The sequence below is a fragment of the Diadema antillarum genome, unplaced genomic scaffold, assembly GCF_040938485.1.
Source record: "Diadema antillarum isolate AM-2024a unplaced genomic scaffold, OU_Dant_1.0 scf00000003, whole genome shotgun sequence".
In the NCBI taxonomy this organism is placed as follows: domain Eukaryota; kingdom Metazoa; phylum Echinodermata; class Echinoidea; order Diadematoida; family Diadematidae; genus Diadema; species Diadema antillarum.
Genome location: NW_027270892.1, coordinates 1,251,265 through 1,275,776, shown reverse-complemented (window position 1 = coordinate 1,275,776; position 24,512 = coordinate 1,251,265). Strand labels below are relative to the sequence as shown.

The 24,512-nt window shown below is 37.3% G+C and overlaps 1 protein-coding gene across 1 annotated transcript; it reads left to right on the top strand.

Annotated features, from left to right (window-relative positions):
* Nucleotides 1-915: 915 nt before the first annotated feature.
* LOC139733055 (medium-chain acyl-CoA ligase ACSF2, mitochondrial-like) lies at nt 916-23,692 on the top strand. The gene is made up of 13 exons (XM_071643933.1): nt 916-1,058; nt 6,933-7,098; nt 8,105-8,287; nt 9,155-9,273; nt 9,700-9,868; nt 11,757-11,852; nt 12,423-12,571; nt 14,573-14,741; nt 15,529-15,636; nt 16,785-16,936; nt 20,412-20,553; nt 23,029-23,139; nt 23,570-23,692. Exons 1-13 carry the CDS (start codon nt 916-918, stop codon nt 23,690-23,692), a joined length of 1,830 nt encoding a protein of 609 aa, XP_071500034.1.
* Nucleotides 23,693-24,512: the final 820 nt, after the last annotated feature.

Sequence of the window (24,512 nt, the reverse complement as noted above, 5' to 3'; positions counted from 1 at the left end):
GCTTGATTTGGATGGAGCCCCATTATTACATTTGCATTACAACGTGTATATATACGTTTACATACATGTATATTTACATACTTTACAGGGCATGTATTTCTAAGGCAAAACGACACATTGTGGGAATAAAATTCCTTTCTTACGTGTGTGCAAATGTAGGCTTCGGGCTGTGTGCTCTGACAGAATAAAATCAATGTATCATCGATTTCATGTCAGTGCGTGTGTGTGTGTGTGTGTGTGTGTGTGTGTGTGTATGTTGTATCATCCCTAAATGCAATAACATACATGTATTTACATCTTACATTTCCCGTCTATAGTCAAGAAGACCGTTGGGGGCGCCACAGAAGACTTCGCAGCCAGTTTCCTCCACCCCTCCCTCTCCTCTTCTTTTCTTTGTGCCTCTCTCAACTTTAGGCCAGTCAAGTCTTCCAGTCTTCCCCTCTTTCCTCTCACCGTGCCTTGTAAGATTGATGTGGCCAGACCTGATGATCTCTCTGCGCCCATACCATTTGCATTAGCGATACATGTAATATCAACCCTAAATGTAATACATTTTAACACTATGCGTAATATCGACCCTAAATGTAATAATCATGTCAACCTTTAATGTATATCAACTTTATCAACATTAACTTTATCAATATCAACTTTAATGTAATATCATCGTAAATTCTGAATGTTGATGTTTGTGGGGTAAAATTTGCGCTTGTGTGGGTGTGATTTTATGCATTTATGCAAAGAGTTACCATTTTTATAAACATTGATAAGGAGAAGAAATACGAGGGTGTGTCAAATCTGATAACATTTCTTTTAAAATCTTATCTAAGTCGACATTTTCACATTTCCCGTTTCAAATAAGTGCCTTATCAAAGTTGTATACGTGACCAGCTGTCATGAATATCGACCACCGTGACCATGATGTACATTTTGCTCAAGTCAGAGGTTACCGTCAACGTAGGTTACCTTATCCTTTACCTTTCCTCGAGTGGAACAGTTCCAAACGACGATAAAGGTGGGATGAAGGGCGACGCAACATATATCAGGGTAAAGGGTGAGGGGTGGGCAGCTATCCCTCCCATATTTTTCAACATGCAGTCTGAGTAACGATACGCGTTGCATTTCCTCTTTTGTTGTTCCTTGACTGTGATTTTCTTTTACTCGTTATGATGCAGTTTTTCCCCCAGACGGGGCACTGCATATTGTGTAGACATAGAGATAGAAACTCCAACGAGGGGGCACATTTTATGCATAAATATATCAATTAACTGTCCTTTCACTTCCGCCCAAGTTTTGTGCCCATACTGAGAAATAGGGCCTATACCACTTTGACTTATTTATGTCCATCTTTCTGTCTTTGTAGTTACTTTCTTTTCTTTTCTTTTCTCTTTTCAACCCTGACATTCGGGAGGAATTAGTGTGGGAAATCATTTAGCGCAGGGATCAGGGACGGATCTAGGTATTAAAGAAGGCTTTTTTTCCTTCTTTTTTTTTTTTTTTTTTTTTGCTAACGTTGGGGGGTTGACACAATGACAATTCTCTCGCAAATTTGGGTGACAAGCAAGAATAATAATTAAAAAATTATGCCAACTCTTGCAACGTTGAGTTGAACCTGCCTGAGACAGAGTGCTATTGAACGCACTGCAGCGTGGGTATATGGACACATGATGGCATTTGTGCACAGCACATTTTCACTTGGCAGTCCAAGGCGAGGGGGGGGGGGGAGAGGGGGTATCCCCCTTTTTTTTCTAATTATTCTGAATAGCGTTTCATGAAACATGTCAGTCACTGACAAGTGTTTTACTCTATTTGGATTATTGCATCTGATCGGATGAGATTGAATTATTTTGTCAGTGGGAATCACTGACAAAGAAAAATGATGTAAATTGGACATGAAACAAAATTAGGGACATTTAGAGTTCCACATCCCCCCCCCCCCCCCATGTGACAATGATAACAGTCACGGCTACATTTGCAAATTAAAGGATGTGATGGTGTAATAGCCTACAGATTTTCCACTGACCTTCTCACAAAGTTTTATCAGAGTGCATTACTACCTTTTATGAAATAAGATATACTATATAGGAGAAGTTGTAACCATCATATTGTAATAGATAACCATCAGTTCCTGGGGTAAAGCGCATTTCCCTTTTTGTGCGATAGCTACTCTGACGTATATTTTGAAAAAGCTATAAGAATGTATAACTAGAGACAATTTCAGGAAGTGCATTCTTCCCTCATGGGCCAAAGGGTCAATGCGCAGTATAGATTATGATAAGTATTTTCCTTGATAATCAATTTTCTAATTTCTCCCCTATACTCAGTCTTAATGACCGAACGGTGGGTTTCGCAAATATTACGATTTCTTTTAGCCTAATAAAATACCTGACTATTATTGAAGAATCAGATAAATGTTGACTTTTTATCTGATTATTATTATATTATATAGGCCTATTTATCATTTAAAGAGAAGTGAACTTGGAACTTTGGCACATTTCATCAAGATATCTTGCTAGTTTGAAGGGCGTCAAAGTCGCCCTCGTAACGCGTTGTTTGACGAGATAAAAGAATACAGGGACGGAAACCTCCTAAAAAGACAAATATAAAATAATGACATGAAAGTAGTACACTGCGATATTTTCTCTCACGAACACCAGTCCCCACAGTGGATCTGTCGGTAAATTTACACCAGATCATTGCTTTTTATGACCCAAATCTATTCGTCCGCTATAGATCAGCCGACACGTATGACATGAATACGTCTTTAGCCAGGTGTTTTCCTACGAAGAATATCAGTCTACTACTCGGAACGGGATTGAGGTGGCAGAAAAAATGTCCGGTTTCGAACATCTTGGCACCATCAGTGAAAAGGTAGGGCGGCGAGGTACTGGATTTATTCGTCTATGCGGTGCTTCAAGCCTCTGTAAAGGACGATACAGTTATGACCAGAATAAACCTGTGCCGTTTGTCTGCCATAATCATTTGATACCATTCTATCTGTGGCTGTTGTTGCAGCTGCTATTAATTCTCTATATTATGGCCTCTACTGGTTTCCTTATACACAAAACTCGGTCACATGTTCCCCCTTTCCATTTTAATGCCAAAGGAAAGGCATAATCATTCAATTCTGTCTAAACACAAGAGGTGTAATTTTCATAATATGACCTTTGATTTCATGAGACATTTGATTTTCTCGCAGTCCCTGGTAACAAAAATCGAAGATTAGTTTCTAGGTAAAAAAAAAAAAGGGCAATAAAAATGATAATGAAGTGTCTAGGTACATTATGGTTCAAGAATTTTGAATCAAATAGGTACACTGATGTACACATGCCGTTTGATTTGAAACGTAGAAAATACGGAACTATTCGATCATTGCAAAAAAAAAAATTTTCAAGATTTGAGATCACGATTCAGCATCCAAGGAATAAGCATTTTATTCTGTAATCAGACATGGTCCATTTCTATCATTGAGCAATAATCTAAACGTCTGTTTTCAAATATTCCTGTGTTAGGATAAAACATTTTCAAAATCTCAGAGAAAGAAAGTAAAAAAACAGAGTTATATTATCTGTCTAACTATCGATAACCTTTGAGCCCTGAATTTGTTCTCTGCGATCACACCTGCTAATGGTCGCTCATCACCGTTGACATCATCTGTATTATCGTAACTGCATTGTATTCAATCAACAGAAGATGTATGTTTGTCAAACATTGTAAAAACAAAAATACAAAATAGAAATTGCACCACAGGAAAATTATGATGCATAAGATGGCACGAAACCAATGTTTTCAAGGACAAGACATCGCCTTTCAGACACAGTTTTCAAATTTGGGACCAAACTCAGAGAGAAATTCGATCCTCTTTCGCTACCCAAATGTGTATAACTGATCTCTTCCATTCACCATAATCCCTTCATCGACAAGCTATTCATTTCAATCCTATTCAATTCAATTTAATTCAATTCAACTCAATTCATTATCATTAATTTCCATCCAACACAAGTGAAACAAAATACAAAAAAAGAAGGAAATTACACAAATCACAATACATGTAAATATTTAATGTTGTGTGGATTGTAAACTTTATAATCAAATATTGTACACTGATGTATAATGAAGTAGAATAATCAAGAACAGCAATGCATGGAATGAAAGTATGGGATAAAATACATGTAGTCCACTGAAAAGCAGGGCTTGTAAAACTTCGCTCACTCAAAACGAAATACGTAACTAGCAATGAATAAAGATTATCCAAAATTCATGTATACAACAGGTAACAAGGAAAGGATTATCATAAATAGCAACTATTTTAGACTACAAAAAATACAAATAAAGATTAAGCTAATTATGTTAATACCTGCAGGCACTATTCGCTGAACAATGTGTACAAATATATACTCTCAACCAAAAAAGTAAGTCCCCCCCCCCCCCAGCATTTTTGGATATATCTCAAAAAGTATTTCACCGATTTTCATAATTCACACGGAAATGGATAGGGAATTTTATTACTCATAACATGAATGGCATATCAGTGCCACCAGATCTTTCTTTTCATGAGCATACAGTGAAGTGTTTAATAATTGATGTGACCACCCGGCATCTCTTCCTCATACTGTTAACTAAAGTTTGTACTTGGCGCTGCTCAATGTTGGCCCATGCTCTCTGCAAGATGCGCTGAAATTGTTGCAGTGGAGTGCCATCTTTCACCTTCTTGCTCGCTTTCCGCTTAGTGATATCCCAAAGATTCTCTACTGGATTGCGGTCAGGGGATCTTGCAGGCCACTCCATACGTTAAATGCCATTTCCCTCAACAAACTGATCTACAACTTGAACGCATGATGTAAAATGGCCATAAGCTTATTAATGTGATCAACCTAAATTGGAATTTAAAAGCACATGGCTTCTACCCACATTTTCATATTGAAAAGGCCTCTTGTTTAAAAAGTATGCATAACATCTCTTTAATAGGAAGCACATTGTACCTGAGGAAATTCCTGAGAATTACATAACAATTTAAAAAGACCATTTGCTAATTTGCATAGGAAATGTACACAGTATACTTCATATAACCTGAAGTGCAACTTTTTTCCCTTGTATTTTGACATAAAATGCATTTTTTTTTACACCAATAATGAGATATGTTGGCAATGATATGCCATTCATGTTATGAGTAATAAAATTCCCTATCCATTCCCGTTTGAATTATGAAAATTGGTAAAATACTTTTTGAGATATATCCAAAAATGTTAGGGGAAACTTTTTTGGTTGATTGTAAATATAACAGTGGGTAAAACACACAATAGTACATAATACACACACACTCACTTGCCCGCATTGAACCGTCAGCCATTTGCTGCTTGGGAAAGTGTTCTTTGGATTCCAGTCAAATGCACTTTGATCTTCATCTGCATAATCAATAATGGCCATATTCAATATAATTTGATTTGATTTGATTTGTTTTCTTCATTTTCGCAATGTTGATATATCGTAACAAACAATTTTCCTAGTGTGATCAGACATTAGACGCTGGACAAAAAGTAAATATGTGTATAATCATTAATATATACCAATCATAAAATATAGTTTGTGTAAATTGATGTCATAAACGAACAAATGGACAATTTGGTCATTCATTCAAATCATAAGGAACAATATTCAGGAAACTGGCATATGACTTTGATATTACCCTAAGATAAAATGGCCATGGCTTATCTTTTACAAATAATCTGCTATGCTTGGTATGATAAAGGGGCCCTACACAAACAAAACACTTAGGAAATGCCGTTGTGTTTGCGCATGAATACAATATGATAGGAAGTGATATCTTACCATGACCCTAAATCTATCAAATGTGACCTACACGTTGAACAGTCAACTCTTTAATACATGTACATTAAACTAAAAGTTACGTGACATTTATATTATGACGGACTTTATATAGCTGACAATGCTCTGATTCTAAATCACTTACCCAGCAAGCGCATGCAGCTACTATAAATTCATTCTTATATATCTTACTGATATGCTAGCTGCCACATTTTGACTACAATGTTTGCAAGATCTACTTGGTCATCAATGCTACAAAACCGGGAACTTGAATTAAATATTGTGGAAGCTAACCACTGGAATCGATACCATTGCGAATAGCTCCAATTGGCCACACCATTATGCTAAGTCATTGGCACTGCTTTGAGAGGCTCACTTACAATCACCTTCATATTCAATGGTTGTCACACCCTCGACCGAAAGCTTATTTGCGCTGAATTTTGTTCAAATATGACCCTCACTTTTTAATGAGGATATAGCGAATGATATATGAGAACAAGTCGTCACAATTACGTTGCCTTTAAGAAGGCGCATAATCAAAAGAACAGGTCAAGACCCATCTCTCTTTCAGTGGTACAACTGTAATTTGTTTTCATTAGTATCAATTATTGTCCCATGTCCAATTATTTTGCTAACACACCTTTTTCTCTTTTTAAATTGTCAGTTTTCCTGCTCCTCCATCTCCTCCTCCACTTCTGTTACTTCTCTTATATACTTTTTCTAAGTATCACCTGTAAGATAACCTCCAAACTTAGTAAGCCTTCAACGTGGCAGCGAAGCTGCGATGTATTGTCGTTGATATAAAATGAATAAACAATTAACATTATGGACATTATCACCATCCTGACCATGTCGTTTTGAAAGATTCGACTCAAGGTGCTATTATATTCCACGAAATCAAATAAACAAGATGGTTGTCTTCAAATCATTAAAGTTTTGACGTTCAAAACACGTTTGCCCTACATCTTGTGGAACTGTTAAAGAGTTGTTACCAGTACACAAATCCTTCTATTGCGATACTTTTTTTTATCATCCTTAAATTATGGCTCTAGTCGTTCGAGACTTATCGTTTATTCATCATCACCTATTTGCATATCTTGCTGGAGAAGAACTTGTGCTAGTCTCAGCTACTACAAAGCTGCAGAAGACAGCAGCTTTTTAAGGAAAACTATTCCCGATGTCTTGGACGAAACCGTGCAAAATCGCCCCGACAGTGACTTCGTCGTCTTTTCCTCTGATCATGTACGAAGGACTTTCAGACAATTCAAAGATGAGGTAAACGAAAAGAAGCCATGAAATTGCTTTACTTTGTATATTGCACCCATCATACCAAACCATAATGACAGTATGTTTATGTCGCACATTAGTTGTTGACATCATGCTATTGGATCGGGGAAATGTGCATAATTCCTTATGAAAAGAATTCAACCAGCTTTATCTTTATTTCTTCATTAACCATTAAGAGCTATTCAAAGAATTAAAAAAATGTACATGTTTTGGAGAAAACAGGATAAAATAACGACGAGGTGGAGCAGGAGAAAAAGCTGACAAAAGGTTGGTGTGTGATGATTACAACAACTATTCATTTTTTTTTTTAACTGATGACAAATGAAGCTTAACAAGACAGTGGTATCACTCCGGTACAATGAAAAACAATTAGAACGAGAGGGAATTCTTACATAATTATCATAAATTGTATTCAGTCGAAGTGATTGTAAGTTAGATGGCGTGAACAAAAAGCAGAATTCTTTAGAATATGGTGTTTTCTGATTTCTAAGAATTTGTTTCCCTTTACCTTGAAGGATTGGCAAGGACAAAAGACACTTTCGAATTGTGCATGACTACAGTCCTACTAAATCACACCCAATCCATGTTTCAACCTAAAGAGTTTATGACGTCAAAGGTAGTGAGTTATCGACAGTATTGAAGTTCACATACTAATTATCTTTTATTCTTTCTATTTATGTTGCACCATTTAAGAAAACAAAGCAGAAGAGGCTATATTCGTATAGTGTTCACATTGTGCTTGAAATCTTCAGGTTGTAACTGATAACTTTACATTGAATACACTGCTTCGTCGTAGGTTAACGACATAATGAGTTCAGTTCAAATACGATTCAATATTGCCCTGATATGCAAGTTATTTGTGTGTCAAAGGGCAATCTATGGACACATTGTTAAACACTTATATAGGGTATGTAATTTGATAAATGTTACCAACAGGTCTAGTATTGATTGTCACCAATCAATACCCTTTACATTTTTATGTGTTCTCTGAAAGGTTGACCGCCTCGCCCTCGGTCTGGTTCGCATCGGGGTACGCCACGGAGACCGGGTGGGAATCTGGGGACCCAACACCCTGGAGTGGCTACACACACAGTATGCTGTGGCGTCCATAGGCGCCATCTTGGTCAATATCAACGCGGCTTGTCGACCCTTCGAATTACATCACATCATGACCACGGTAAATGAATGTGCCAAAAAAGGGTACCCTCCCCCCCCCAAAAAAAAAAAACACCTTAATTACAAATTATTAGCCCGATTCTTATTAATCGACACTGTAGTGATCGTGATATTGGCACCGTGGATACTAAAATCTAATCTCATTGGACACATACCTGTTCAGCAAAGCAGAAAGACGAATCTCACAACATAGGACTTCTCACAACACATTGCTTGTTCCAAAATATTTGCATCAAATGCTTGTGTTTGATAGGTAGCTTTGGATACACACCTAAGTCACTTCATATTTGCAGCAAATTTCCATCCATTAAATGCCCGTGTATTATAAATGCCTCTCCAACTATCAATATCTCTGTCACCCCCCCCCCCCCCGCTCATCTCTCCTTTATTCCTAACCTTTGTCTCTTTTTTTTTTTGACAGTTTGATAGTTTTAACTTATGCTCTTTTGTGGTTCTTGCATCCAGACGTTTGGGCTTAAGATCTTAGAAAATGATTCTTGGCTTTTATTAAGTCAACCAGATCAAATTCTGTATCAAATTCTAATAAATACACGGTAATTGGGTAAATTTTTCCTGCTCTTCAAATATTCGTAACAATTCCATGTATAATGGCTCGTTGGCATCAGAAGAACGATGTTACATGGCATCAGAAGAGCACATGCAACAAGTTCAAGCACTTGATGTTTAGATAATTTTTGGTAAGAATGTAAAAGGTTCTTGTTTTTATGTTAAAATACGCAGAAGCGTGCGTCAACTTGACCCGCGCTACTGCGCACGCTCAGATCATGTTTTTTTTTTTCCCCTTTAAACGTCCGCGCGTCTAAAATCTAAAGCTACCTATTATGTATATGTATATATCACGTGACAGGCAGGCATGAAGACGCTGGTCTCCGCATCATCGTTCTTGACACAAGACTACTACGAAATGATCGCTGAAATTTGTCCATCCATTACTTCATCGTTGGAGGGAAAGTTGCAGAGCCCTCAGTAAGTTGTTTGAGAATAGAATTTATAATATTTCAGTTTTGTGGCTCTTTTTTTAATACGTTACTTAAGTAAACAACATAAAAAGGGAGACAACAACAATGAATGAGTACTACTTTAACATCACAATGACTTCCAAATGCATGAAATTCTTCCGTTGAGTTGTTTTTATTGCAACTGATTAATTTGTTGATCAGTTCTGTCACGAAATGATTACAGTAGAAATGGTTTCTAGGTGAACACTTCAAGAAATTACCAACACGACCAGAATAGAATATCATTTCAATTGTTCGAATTTGGGAAAAGATTGTGCTTAAACTCTGGTTTTAAAACAGATTATTGTTTGAGTGGTGATGTGTATTGTGAGATATCACAACACTTTTTTAAAAATAATAATTTATCATGATTTTAATTCGCTTCCCTGTCCAGACTCCCAGACTTAGAATCAGTCGTCATGTACGGTGGAGCAAAGCGACCAGGAGTTTACCTCATGGATGACGTCATGACGATGGGGAGTGATGACGAAAACAATAAGATTCTAAAGGAATGCAGGAACAGGCTTCACTGCGATGACCCGAGTAACATGATTTTCACATCGGTAAGTAAATTATGATAGCATTGTTTTGATAAAATAGTAATCGTGAGCGATTCAGGTAAAATGGCAATAAATCTGTTGGTCAGAGGTGAAAAAAAGAACTTTCCCTCCCTTAGTTTTCGTCTGTTTTACTTTTATTCAGTTAAGGGAATTTGGGGAAGTTACAGTTTATCCTCTCACTTCCTCTTTACGTGCGCTTACAATGTTTTGTAATGTTTTCTCCCACAGGGCTATCTTTCATTCGTTGTCATAAAGATTAATATCTTATCGTAGGCTTTGCAACGTTAATGATTTAAAAAAGTGAGGATAGTGAATACAAAAAATTATAGAATGTATAACATAGCTGCACAATTAAGTCTCAACCAGGACGTTTGTTAATTTGTTCTACTTTTCATTCAATATCTGATATACTTCAGTTATGCCTTTGAAGTCTATACACTTTGGTTTTCCGAGACGACCTTAAAACTCTAGCAACTGCTCCTGATGACGCTCTCCTGTTATTTTCAATCATAGTTTTTCAAGAGATTAGTAACATTATTACATGAAAATATATTGATAGCACTTTTAACGGCGTATGAATAAAATGTTTCTTCTATCACTTAATTATGTCGTAATATATTGCACCTTGTATTATAGTATGTATTCAGCATACGTCTTGATATTTAAGTATCATGTTGTCTATAATTTTGTTTGTGTTTGAAAAAGAAGACATGACATTTTAAGAGTCTGCATTCATGAGTTTTCGTTCCCACAAACTAAATAATTCTGTACCACATTATTAAAACTTTAGAATCCAAAAGGTTTATTTTCTGTTCTCAAAATTATTTCCAAATCAGCATAATTTTCACCACGACTTGTTCAAATAAATATACACAATGGTAGCTTATTGCACTCCTGCCGAATAGGAGAAATTTGGTGACAAACCTTCGCACCAGAGCTTTCTATCCACAATGTCCACATTTGATCGTAATCGTCTAATTTTGGAAACGATTTTCTTTTCTTGATACCAATCTTCTACAGTAATCACTTGAAAACAATCTTCTAATCCATGCTAATACGCTTCTTGTCGCATGAAAACAATCCTGTATTCACTCTAATCAAGAGATAACAATCTTGAAATGACTGAAAAACGCCCTTTTAGTCCATCATGACTATTCTTCGGGGTGCATACTGTCGTTTGGTGCGTATTTTTACTACATTTGTATTCGAAACAGACTCTTATTTTCCTGTCCTGATTTTTTTTTCGGACTTTGATAAGTGCTTTTTGTATTCAAACTGTACAAATGGCGCTTCGAATTGAAGGCACGAAATACCTCCCGCATGCATGTAAAGCGGTACGAACACAACACACAAATAATTATGGATCTTACGGAAGACACCTTATTCTTGCATTTCATGCAATCATGTGTAGACCAATTATATGGAGATCAATGTAGATTAGTTACGCCAATCAATGTTGAGATTTCTTCTTTGCGTAGTTTTTCATAGTCTTCCTCACCCTTCTTGACAGATGCTCATAATAGGCGATATGTGTAGAGATCTGTGATTATTTCGCGTTCAACTTTACTATTAGATTTCTCGTTTATGATAGGTTTACATTTCAAATGCAGAAAAATATCAACATCAATCTTGCTTTCTAATCCAGATATTCGAATTGGGTGGATTTGTGGTCGTATTTGTTTGCATTGTTTCATACATGAGTTTATTATTCGCAGCAAGTGTTAAGTTTGATGTAGTTTATTTTTGCACCATACTCGGCAGTGAAAATAATGTCATGAAGGGAAAATGACATATATACCATGTGGACACGTATTTCATGCAAATTTAAAGACGCACTGCAAATGATTTTTTTTTCACAGTTTTTTTAATTCCTCGTTGTGACAACTTTTAGGGAACAACTGGTTTACCAAAAGGAGTATTAACTACGCACTTCAAGACTGTCAACAATATCTACCACACCGGTCTAAGGATGCGTTTGGACGAGATCGTGAGTTCACAAGAAAAGAAAAGAAAAGAAACGAAAAGAAAAGAAAAGAAAAGAAAATCTGATCTCGAGTGGATGATATCCCTTTCCCGTATTCTTCTTTCCTCTCTTTCCATGCAGTTCTCAATTTCCCATCAAAGCCTGAATTCGGATAATTCTGCTGTGAGAAAAAAAAAAATCATCATCGTTAACATGATATTTCAAGGAAATATAAGCTGAAGTAAAAATGTATACATACATTTGCAAAATTGAGAGGTAGATAGGAATGTTCAGTTGATGGAATATGTTGCCGATTTAAGGGTCAGATGTGATCTTAGAAACCAAAAAAGCTCGCGAAAATTCTGCAAGCAACATCTCCCAACGTAATGTGAAACAAAGCTGAATAAATAGATATACTTTGCAAATCTTGGCTTAATTCTGTACATTCTGAATTCGTTGTCTTGGGAATCATTTAAACTTGTAATATTATAGATAACCCTTTGTGTCCAAAGGTCTTGCTCATATCAAATAACATTATCATATCCGTTAACATGTAGTCTGGTGGTAGTTTTTCTATATGCACTTCCTATATAGAGACATACATCGTGTGCCGCGGTACCGTTATCACACATATTTGGCACAGTGATCATCTCACTAGCCCATGTCCTGTTCGGTCTCAAGCTGGTGATACCATCTCCAAGTTTTCAGCCGGGACCAGTCATTAAGGCCATCAACGATGAAAGGTATCATAGGTGTTATGATAGCTTTTCTTCATCTCCTTTCTCTCCCCCTCTCTCTCCCTCCCCTCCAATTTGTCACTTTCTCTCTCTTTCTCTCTCTCTCTCTACATTATATATATATATATATATATATACATATATATATTTCCAGCCATGAGGGATTTTTTATAAAAAGTAAAAGTATGAAAATATTCAGAAAAATTATGCATTAATATGGGTTCAATGCAGAATCAAACTGAGAAGAGCACAAAGTGCATCTTATACCACTAAATTCTGTATGTTAATGAGAAAATACAACTCTTTTTTAGAAAAAGCAGATATATCTAAATTCCCTCAATAACCCGTTTTCTCTGCATATTTAATATATACACCCATTTTTTGCATCCCTGCCAATCTCTCTGAAATTGTATTAATGGTACAGTCCTAAATCTATACACACTATGTCATCTGTGCCCTACTATGGAATAGTCCTGAGGCCCCAGACCAATGATAAGACTTTGAAAAACATTGTCAAACCCTTAAGGGGAATCCCAAAAAAAAAATCCCCTTAAGATGAAACGAATTCCCCTTAAGATGTCTCGTTTCAAGACGTATATTCCCCATTTGAACCATTTTATATGTGTATAAATACACACACACACACACACACACACAAACACACACACATATATATATATATATATATGTATATATTTATATACATAATATATATATGTATATATATATATGTATATATTTATATACATAATATATATATGTATATATATATATGTATATATATATATATATATATATATATATATATGCATATTATATATATTCGTCGATGGGGTGACAAGACCTTGTATCTGCAATTTTGGTGAAAATGACTTTTTTGGATTAATGGTCACATAATCAGTTATGTGATGTCCTGTCCAAATCCTACCTCTCTTACCTCAAAAATCAAACCACCACAGCAAGTCAAAGGAATGTCTATCGCATTTGATATAGTGCTTTGGCTGCCATGTTTTGTTTTGTTTTTTGCTCTCCTGAACATTAACTTGACATTTTGTAGATACGAGGTCTTGTCGCCCCAGCAGTGTGTGTGTGTGTGTGATGCGTTTTTTTTCTTTTGTTTTCGATTGATCTGTTTCCGAGATATTTCCTATGTAGAGACATCCTTCCCAATGACCTAAATTCACCGCCTCATTTTTTTTTTCTTTTATCCAGGAGAAATAGCCAGCGTCAAGGGATCTCGATCAAAAGGGGATTGGATGGAAATCAGTTCACTTTAGTTTGGATCACAAATCATGTCGGAATTTTGTCAGGATTTAGTCTTGTAATGTCATAATTTCGAATTCAGTAAATGCAGAAAAACACTGAAGAAAAAATCGGACCATCCATTCAAAGTTATGAGGTTTTACAGGCTGGCTAAATCCATGTGCCGTAATCTCTAGATTGGAGCTACACAACAATTAATGGTGTCACGACAGAAGAAGAATGTTACGTGAATTTAAAAAAAAAAAATTGACCTAACAAAATTTCACATTTCTAGACATCGTAACAGCATTCGACCCCTCTTTCTTAATTTCATGTTTACATTTTAAAGATCATAATCATACCCTGTATCTGTATTGTTCTGTCCAAGCATGGAGCTACTTATGACTTAAGATGAGGATGCACATTCATCGAGACTTCAATTCATCGGAACCTAAACTCATAAATTGCTCTATGGTTTTCCTCTAATTGATGCTCATGTTGTTTCTGGTTTGTTGCTCTGTGTGTATGTGTGTGTGTGTGTGTTGTTGTTGTTTGTTTGTTTGTTTGTTTGTTTGTTTGTTTGTTTGTTTGGGGGTTTTTTTCCACTGTGTACGACGGACGTATGTGCTTCTTTATACCTCCTTCACTACTCAAAGCTAGTGCATGTATACTACGCCATTAGAAGGACAGGACTTTCAAATTAGTGGTTATGAGTTAAACTTTTTCCGACAACCCACACTGCTTGCAAAATAATGCTTGATACAGGTGCACGATGTTTTATGGTGTTCCCACGATGTTCATCGCCCTCCTCAACCACGAGTGGATCAACCGGTATGACATCACCAGTGTGAGGTCGATCTTCGTCGGAGCATCGCCGATACCGCCGGAGACCATGAGGCGTACCAAAGATGTCATGGGACAGGAAGAGCTCGTGGTTAGTTTGTCTTCTATTAAATCCAGTATCATTGGTGGAAGACATTTTGATGATTTGTGATCACATCGACGAAAATAGAACAAAGATAGCGGTAGAAATACAACAGTGAGTCAGATGGTATGTAGCTGATGTGACGGTATACCAGGCTGTGAATAAAACCCGTATAAAGATATTGTACTCATGTCGCTGACATTTGACCAGGCACCCCCCCCCCCCATTAAGGTATCGTGTAAAGCAACGCCAATGTCACTTGTGTTTGGCATTGGGTTATCCCACGAGCTCGACACCCACGAGCCATGCAGCCCACGAGCTAGACACTGAAAAAAGATACATGAGTCATACACCCACGAGTCATACAGCCCACGAGTCATACACCCACGAGTCATACAGCTCACGAGCTAGACACCAAAAAACCAAGCCCACTAGCTAGACAGTAAGTAGAATAGACCCATGAAATATACACTAGGGTTGTTGCTCATGACCTCGACACTAGCCAAATAAAGCTAAGAAGCTTGACACTTGGCAAAAAACAACAACAAAGGTCTACGAGTTCGACATTATTCATGATGAAATGTCGAGCTTTTAGGCCTTATTTGCCTCGTGCCTATTACAGCTCGTGGACCTTATAGCTCGTGATGTCGAACTCGTGGAGCCTTGTTCACTCAGTGTTTGTCTCGTGGGCTGTATAGGACTCGTAGGCAGTATGACTAGTGGGTTTCGAGCTCGTGGTGAGCAGCCGTTCGTATGACCACCATTTTTTTTTTTTGTTCTGTATCGGTGAATCCAGAGTGCCTATGGTATAACGGAAACTTCTCCTATGATCTCGCTCAGCTCACCGCATGACTCAGAAGACCAACGTGTCAACACCGTCGGAAAAGTTTTGCCCCATCTAGAGGTAATATCATTTTCAAGTAAAACTTTGTTACTTCTCTCTCTTTGATCTCATCAAATGGAGAAAAAAAAGAAGATAGCACTAACGACATTGTTACCTGGTTACCTCTCATTTGTTTCATTATTTGTTTGCTTGCTTGCTTGTTTGGTATCAATATCAAATACAGATAATCCATGGGGTTGCATTTTACTTTGCATACTTTGCTGCTCTTTTTTTTAAAGATAGCAACTGCAACAGAGCACATTCATAATGTCAACACCCTGTTTTTCAACCAGAAAACGCTTAGCTGCCATGTTTGTATAATACTCCATAATTATGTCAGTTCAGCTTTGATTATTTGAATGTGATGATTAGCAACGCTCTCTGTGCATGGGACATGCTACCAAATAGCCGTCGTACAATGTTAAACTTAGGGCTACCAAACATGTATTATGATTAATTTCTCTTCAAAATATGTTCATTCTAAGAAATAGCATGACAAAATCACGTGAATTTTCGTGCATAGTGTATAGTTAACAGATGATCACTATGCAATTCTGTAGTTTCCCTCTCAAAGGCAAAATGTGTTTTATTCAGCGTAATGTGATAGTTTTGTCATATTTGTTCTGAATCATCGCATCAGAACAATGTTAAACTTAGGGCTACCAAACATGTATTATGATTACTTTCTCTTCAAATATGTTCATTCTATCTAGGAAACCGCTTGACAAAATCGCGTGAATTTTCGTGCATGGTGTATAGTGACAGATGATGAACTGATGAATATGCAAAGGAAACCGCGTGACAAAATCACATGAATTTTCGAGCATGGTGTATAGTTAACAGATGACTATGCAATCCTGTAGTTTCCCTTATCAAAGGCAAAATGTGTTTTATTCAGCGTAATATGATAGTTTTGTCATATTTGTTCTGAATCATCGCATCAGAGCCGTCAATAAGTCAAGAAGGTCAAACTTTTAGCGGTATACTCACAAGCAAGCAAGCAAGCGCACACACACTTGCATACGAGAGAGATTTAACACATGGGATATGCTGCTACATGCGTAAATAGATTATGTTGATATTGTGATGTCAAGTTATCTATGCATTCATGCAGGCATCTATTCAACATTCATAAACATCGAACGCAATCGGCTCTTCCCTTTTTTCAGGTGAAGATCATAAGTCCCGAAACCCAGAAGACAGTTCCCTTGGGGTCTCCAGGTGAGGTGTGCGTGAGGGGCTATGCCGTCATGGCGGGATACTGGAGAGAGGAGGCAAAGACAAGTGAGGTTATTGACGACGAGAACTGGTATCACACCGGGTAAGCTGATTGCCAATAGCAAAGCCGAAATATTTCAAGGGAAGTTGAATGATCTAGACAACAATTTTCAGCGGATGATAGGAGCAGGAGATCGAACAGATTAATGATATTATTTGCATTTCCAGTATTCTCTGTGCCTGTCTGTCTGACTGTCTGTCTGTAGCTATCTGTCTTTAGGTCTGTAAAGGGAAAATTTCCCCAGACATTCGTCCACTTTTCTTAATGTATATCGGGCTGTCTGTCTTCCGAGTGCATATCTATATATGTGTGTGTGTGTATGTGCGTTTCTGTGTGTTAAAGTGTCCCTCATTAAAGGATGTTTACAGGCTTATCCCACAAACTTGTGTGATTCCTTTCTCAATATTCTTTTTAACTCCCTCTATACATCAGGCATTCCATGTGGAGAGAACTGCGTTGACAGGCCCGTAGCCAGGATTTTTCAAGGGGGGGTGCGGTCACTAAAAAAACGGACCTTCGGTACCAATACCAATGATGACACACACACACACACACACACACACACACACACACACATACACACACAATTATATATATATATATATATATATATATATATATATTCTTTGGACGACCGAACTACAAAAGTTGTATAAGAATTTGCGCGCGAAGCGCGCCGCAAATTGTGAATTTTAACTGTTTTAATGACGTTTTAAAGTCTCGAGGAAATTTGTATTTTTGTCTGTTGCATGCAATCGCGTTACGGTATTTCATCTAGGAAATAGTAAAAACTCATTTTGCCAGGAAGTTGCAAAGTTTAATTGTGTTCGAGAGTCTGCGCGCGTAGCGCGCCGCAAAATTGAGAATAGTGATTTTCCTGGTGTTGTTTTAACTTTTATTTTTTCTATTGTATACCCGCGTTAGCAGGCCTGAAGCCAGGATTTTTAAAGGAAGGGGGGATTGCGTTAATTAACAAAACGGTCCTTTGATACTGTCCCGGGAGGGGTAGCGACAATTAAAAGGTGGACACCATGCTCATACATGGACTTTCAAAATGGCCCCTAAACGAGTAATGATCATATGATTTTTTCGCGCCTTATAAATGTTTCCTGCACCCTAAAGAAGTACTTCATCATGATTGAACAATATACCATTGTCCCAAATTTCGGCCTTTTTGATACCCTTTGATTATATACGCTCGTACATCACACTTTCCATCTAATCCGTGAGAAAAAAACGACCCCTATTACGCGTTTTCTTTAGCGAGTATGGTCACGGTGTCCACCTTTCAGTTGGAGTTTTCCATCCCATTGGATGCTGTTTGGAAGATGAAACATTCACTTTACTATACAGTATATCAGCCGTTGGTATGCGAGTTTGTCAAAAACGAAAATAAATAAGAAAATTTTAAAAACAAAATGAATTGTAAATTTGAACCATTTATATTTTGCCTCCTTGTGGTAGGATATTTCCAGCACTTCCGAACTTTCAAATAATCATTTTAGATTTAATGATATTAAAGGTAGTAGATCCGATTCGCAAACATCTCCAATATCAGTCAAATGTCATATTAACCATCATGCTAAGAAGGTTTTCTTTGTGAAATTTGGAGGTCAGTGAAATTCAAAAATTAAACATCCGTTAGCCATTGGAAGAAGTTGAGTGCAAATTCAGACCTCAGGCTTAGTGCTCAGATGTTTTCCTATTTGATTTGATCTGTCTTATACTGTGCACACTAAGATACATACTGGAATGGTTATTTCTTATTTATTAAATTATAGTAGCATATTTGGTTACTAGCTGTCTCTAGGCATTTTCGAATTTGGGCTGCAAAGAGATCCACTACCTTTAAGTTAGAAGAGAGATAAGTAAATAATGATAAAATAAACAAACAAAAAAGAATGAGTTTCTTTTGTAATACTATCTGACAAACTTTTTACTTTACTATTTTACTTCATAGCTCAGCACTTTCCATTCTCTCTCATACCCTCTTACCCATTACATTTAAATGAAATACAACTAAAATGAGTTTGCGTGCCTGCATAATACTCTTTGGAAATTATAAGTGAGAATGTTCTTAGGTTTTGGCTCACTTTAAAATGAGAACCAATAGAACTGTCACAACATGAGAAAATGTATAAGTAATAATCAACAGTACATTTCCGAATTTGGCCTGCAAAGAAATCCGCTACCTGTAAGTTAGAAAAGAGATTAGTAAATAATGATAAAATAAACAACAAAAAAGAATGAGTTTCTACCGCCGTATCCAGAACAGAGCCTGAAACGGTGCAGGCTCAAGAAATCGTTTGTACTAATACGTCTTGTTTTTAAGACAGGCCTTTCATTTTGTTTTGTCTCTCCTGATCGTTCGTAAGAAATGCTAATTCATGACCACCTTTTCACAATTTGATTGGAGCATGCATTCATAATGGAAAATAGTTGACATAATAATCTATCCCCAGGCATTATCATGCCAACATGTACTTATATATACATGTACTATATCTTTGTGAGACGTAGATATAAAATGTCTCAGGTTTTCGATTATAGTAATTTAGAGGAAATTTCTTTAATTTTTATCATATATGTAAACTTGAGGTTATTAGATTTTCATCCACTTACCTCTGTTCCTGTGAAAAAAATGCAAGTGTCAACCTCAATGTCATCCACGAATCGCACGTACTCGGGCGGCCAGTGGAAAAAAAAAAAACACCGGTCACACGCGCCAAGGGCCATGGCATGCAGTGCCAATATAATAATAGCTCGCACAAATTGATACATAATCCCATTTGTGTTTGTGTGCATGGGGACGATCCGATGGTTCATACAACAAAAGGGTATCGTACAATCATTTTTAACATTGTTAAACGTACTCTTCCACATTTACGTAGCATATAATGTGTCTTTATATTTATTTGGATTGTTATCTTGAGAATTGCTAAAAACCGTTATTATGAAAAAGTGGACCTTTCAGAATTTGGGGGGGGGGGGGGGTGCGTACGCACCCGACGCACCCCCCCTGGCTACGGGCCTGGTTGAGTTTCCCCTTTCTACATCTCTTTAATACTTTTGTGCGACTCGAAATGTGCTTCTTACATGCATGTCTGATTTTAAGATTATGAAGAAGATCGGTATTAACTGAGCATATCAACTTGGCTCTATCTAAATTAAGGCATAGTCACGGATGACGATGTACATGAAAAATCTGTAAACGTCACGACAAGTTTAAGGCGATCGGTGTCTGATTTCACAGGAAGTTGAAGGGACGGTAGACAACAAGTCCTTCGGATGATCGACTCTTCCCAGCTCAAATCAATTTGAATCAATCAATCAATCAATCAATCCATCAATCCATCAATCCATCAATCCATCAATCCATCCATCCATCCATCCATCCATCCATCCATCAATCAATCAATCAATCAATCAATCAATCAATCAATCAATCAATCAATTAATCAATTAATCAATCAACCATTTCCGAGCCTCCTTACATCTTTAATGCCTCTCTTTGTAGCGATATTGGAACTCTGGACAGAGATGGATACTGCAGGATCATTGGGCGCACCAAGGACATGATTATTCGAGGAGGGGTCAACATCTACCCTACAGAGATTGAAAATTTCATTCACACTCATCCAGCCGTTCGGGAAGTGCAGGTGAGACTGATCATGATATTGAGTATAGTAATGATCTGAAAAAGAGTATAGTAATGATCTGAAAAAGAAAAAGAAAAACGAAAACAAAACAAATAAACAACAACAACAACGAAAAGATGCTTGGCTTCTTTCCTGAACTTGTGATGATAATTCCCGGCTTTCCGTGTGTGTTTGTTTTCTTGTGTATAGCAGAGAACAAGCCTCTCTCCTCTACCAACTTGATGAATACCAATTAGCGAGGGAGAATGATAGCGAGAATCTATGTCGTTTAGGGCTGATGTCATGTCATTCTTGTGGATTAAAGGTCTTGAACTCTGTTTCTAAAACAGCTTCTCATTGGTGAATGTGATCATTTCGACATCGCTCTACGTGGTTGGGTTAAGGGCACTTCCTCCCTTCAGGTACCTTAGTGTATCATCTTGTGAAAACTGCCTGCGTCACACTTTATTAAACAGACAATGCACATCTTAGAATGCACAATTTATTGAGGATTTATTATTACCTCAGTGGTATTGGTTGATAACATTCCTTACTTGTCATGCGTATACTGCCTATGCAGTTCATGGTCCAGGTGAAAGTTTTAATGTATATTTTTGCTTGTATGAATTTGGCACGAACACGAATTCATTTATGTATGGCTGAATTGCCCTCAAAACGTGGAGGAAATGCAAGCGATTATCATACTACAGATTATGCTTTATAGCTCACCGTAACTTGATCATCATAACATTATCGAAAGGCGATGTATAAAACTAGCTTGCTATTTGCTGAAAATACCGATATTTTTTTTTTAATATACTTGGTATCCATGGATTTTTCGGCTGATATCAAACACGTGGGATGTTATTCTGAGAATTCTTGTTCTCGTTTCCGAACCGCTGATCTCTCTCGGAAGATCAGTGTTCCGAACTCTCACGGTAATGGTTGTCACCAATAGACCACTAGAGGGCATGCTTTCTTGCTGTACGATGGTGTGCGATTGAGTTTAGAATCACCTCTTCTCCACAATCTGTCCACACAACAGTGAAGGCAGGAATATTGCTATCTCTTTCCCCTCCCTCTCTTTCCCTCATCTTCCAACTTTCTCTCCCTCCCGCCCTTTCTATATTTCACTCTCTTTCTCTTTTTTTTTCTTCGTCGCTCTGGATTTTACTCTCTCAATAATTCTCGTGATTACTTGAATGCAATTGACGATTGGATTGGGAGAAGAAATGGATAAAAGTATTGTGTTATACAATAATTAAAAAAACATCTTTGATTTCCATTGAATAAAGCAAACCCAATATCGTTGTTAAAAGCTACATTTGCACCTTTCCAGGCTTGCCAAAGTCACAACCACATGGCTTAGCAGTCATCATTTACCAAGGCACTCTGAGATTAATATAGGCCTACCTGCCGTATGTCATGTAATTCTCCCAATGTCTTAGCTTAAACACGTTCAAAGCACTTATTGCCATACAGCACAAATTACAAGGTATACAGACTTACTGCGTAGCATGTAATGGGAGATTCGTTTCAAACACAAGGAATATATTCGTCGCATCATGATCATTATGTTATACATTGTAATATATTGCGTGGCAAAGTGTCGACAGTAGAATTAACTATCAGTATTGTATTTCTGTTTTCAAGATACTTAATGACTTAGCACTGTACCACCTGAATGATCTTGACACAAAACGTCCTATATATTATGTCATCCGTCATTTTACTCTAAATCCACTGTTCATCCCGAAGCCCAACATCACAACTGTTGTGTGGCACGTTGATTACACTGTCTTGTTATGTAGAATCCTTGTTCTGTTATGAGTTTAGTTTGTTTCTGTTTGTTTGTTTGCTTTTCCTGTTTAGCTGTTATTGTGTTGACTTGGTATATTTTGGTTTTGTTGTAATATCTTTTTTTACACTGTGCAAATAATTATTTCCAATATGTATTGTATATTTATGTTAACAGGGCTCTTTTTTAAAGCAGGCCTTTTGGCTCTGAAAAGACTACCCTGTTTTTGAATAAGACTGAATAAATGATAAGTAAATAAATAAACATATAATAATAAGTATAATTTGCCACTTTGGATGTGTAAGAACTCCACGGATATCTCAGCTTGTATCGTAAACTGATTACATAAACGGCGTACAATATTCAGTATCTCATTGTATTGCCATGTGTGCATTTTTACTATGAGGTAGAAGGGATATCCATGTAATTACAGCCATTCAGGTTTGCTATTATTCACACCTAGGTTATCCATCCTGGCGTTCAACCTACTGTAAATTGTTTCAGTTACTTCCATTATGTGTGTGTGTGTGTGTGTGTGTGTGTGTGTATGTGCGTGTGTGAGCATGAGTGTGTTCAAAAGTCAACGAGTCAGATATGATTATAATCCAGAGGATTGATCTGTTTAAAAATGACTGTAATCATACCCATTCAAAATGTAATTTGCTGTCACGCGATAATTTCTATACTGCTATGCCAAGGTGGTTGGAGTACCGGATAGCTACATGGGAGAGGAGGTGTGTGCATTTGTTCAACTCAAGCCTGGGATGGAGACTACGGTAGAAGCCATCAAAGTCTTCTGTAAAGACAAGGTAATGTTTATCAATGTTTCAATTATAGATACCCAGTAACGTGCCTTATAATTGCAGCTTTCCCTATTTTTATACAAAACGCATTACAATCTCGGGAATCCATTGCAGTGAGCTTGTTTCGGATCTGCGAAGTCAAGCAATTGCCACCGGCAAGCTTTCTGAATGCAAGGAACCATCTCGTAGATGGAAATATTCGCAAACTTACATAAGATTTCAGCCGAACCAATTTATTGTAATATCTCGGCAAATCATACGTGTTTATCCAAGCCTTTTTAACCATGTTGTGCCTCATTGAAGGTGCAGTCATATCATTATACAACGGCCTAAGGTTTAATGAAAATCGCTAAGTTGTGTATTTTACCTTAATTTCGCTGAATAGGCCCCTACTTGCTCGAGAATACGTGATGTTCATGCTTTCTCATCCCACCAGATTTCACACTACAAAATCCCGCGATACATCCGCTTCGTCCGGGAGTACCCGATGACCGTGTCCGGAAAAATCCAGAAGTTCGTGCTGAGAGAGCAGTGGAAGGCCACAGCAGCGGAAGAGTGACGTTTCTTGGAAGAATGATTCAAGATGGCTGCCGCTCCCTTGATAACTTATTTTGTAATGATTAGAAACGGCATCGAACTTTATCTAATCATGGTTATGACCAACAAACGCAAGTTTCATTCGATTTAACTGATCCCTGTTTCATAAAGCTGTTCGTAAAGTTAAGCATGATTTTACGAACGACCGGTATATGAAGTGTCAACATGTGTGGCCATTTTTCCCTTACGTTTGCAACAAAGAAAGACTTCATATCAGTACTCCATCTACACTTTGGGGCAACCACTTTCAACTGAAATTTTGTTTTAACATGTAAGAATGAGCATTATGATCTGCAAATTTCAACTCTAGCTATTGAAATTAACAATGATTAGGAAACTCACTTGGCTTGCCATATCCAAGTCGTTCGTGAAGTCGTGCGTAATTTTACGAACAGCTATAGAAACAGGTGGCTTTTCCAGAGGTGCTGGAGGCGTACGTCTTTGAACTGCCCCACATAAAGTCCCTCATCCTCTTTCCTCTCTGTATCCCGCTGGTCTCCTATACATTCCAATGAAATAGTCATCTTCAGAAAGCTATGTTTTGACGTCCCACTGCTTGGCCTAATACTTGACATTGCGGTGTCGATGAGTCTATTAGATTGTGACAAAACTAAACGATCATATATAGGCAATATAATTTGTGACTATGGATCTTCGCGCAGTAATTTGTTGACTTTGTTTTTCAGACTCCATCCAGATGTCAGCAGACATTATGGGTTAAAATGATACCCATCAAGATTAAAATGTTTGTCTGCTTTGTTCAGTGTAGCTGCCATATCTCT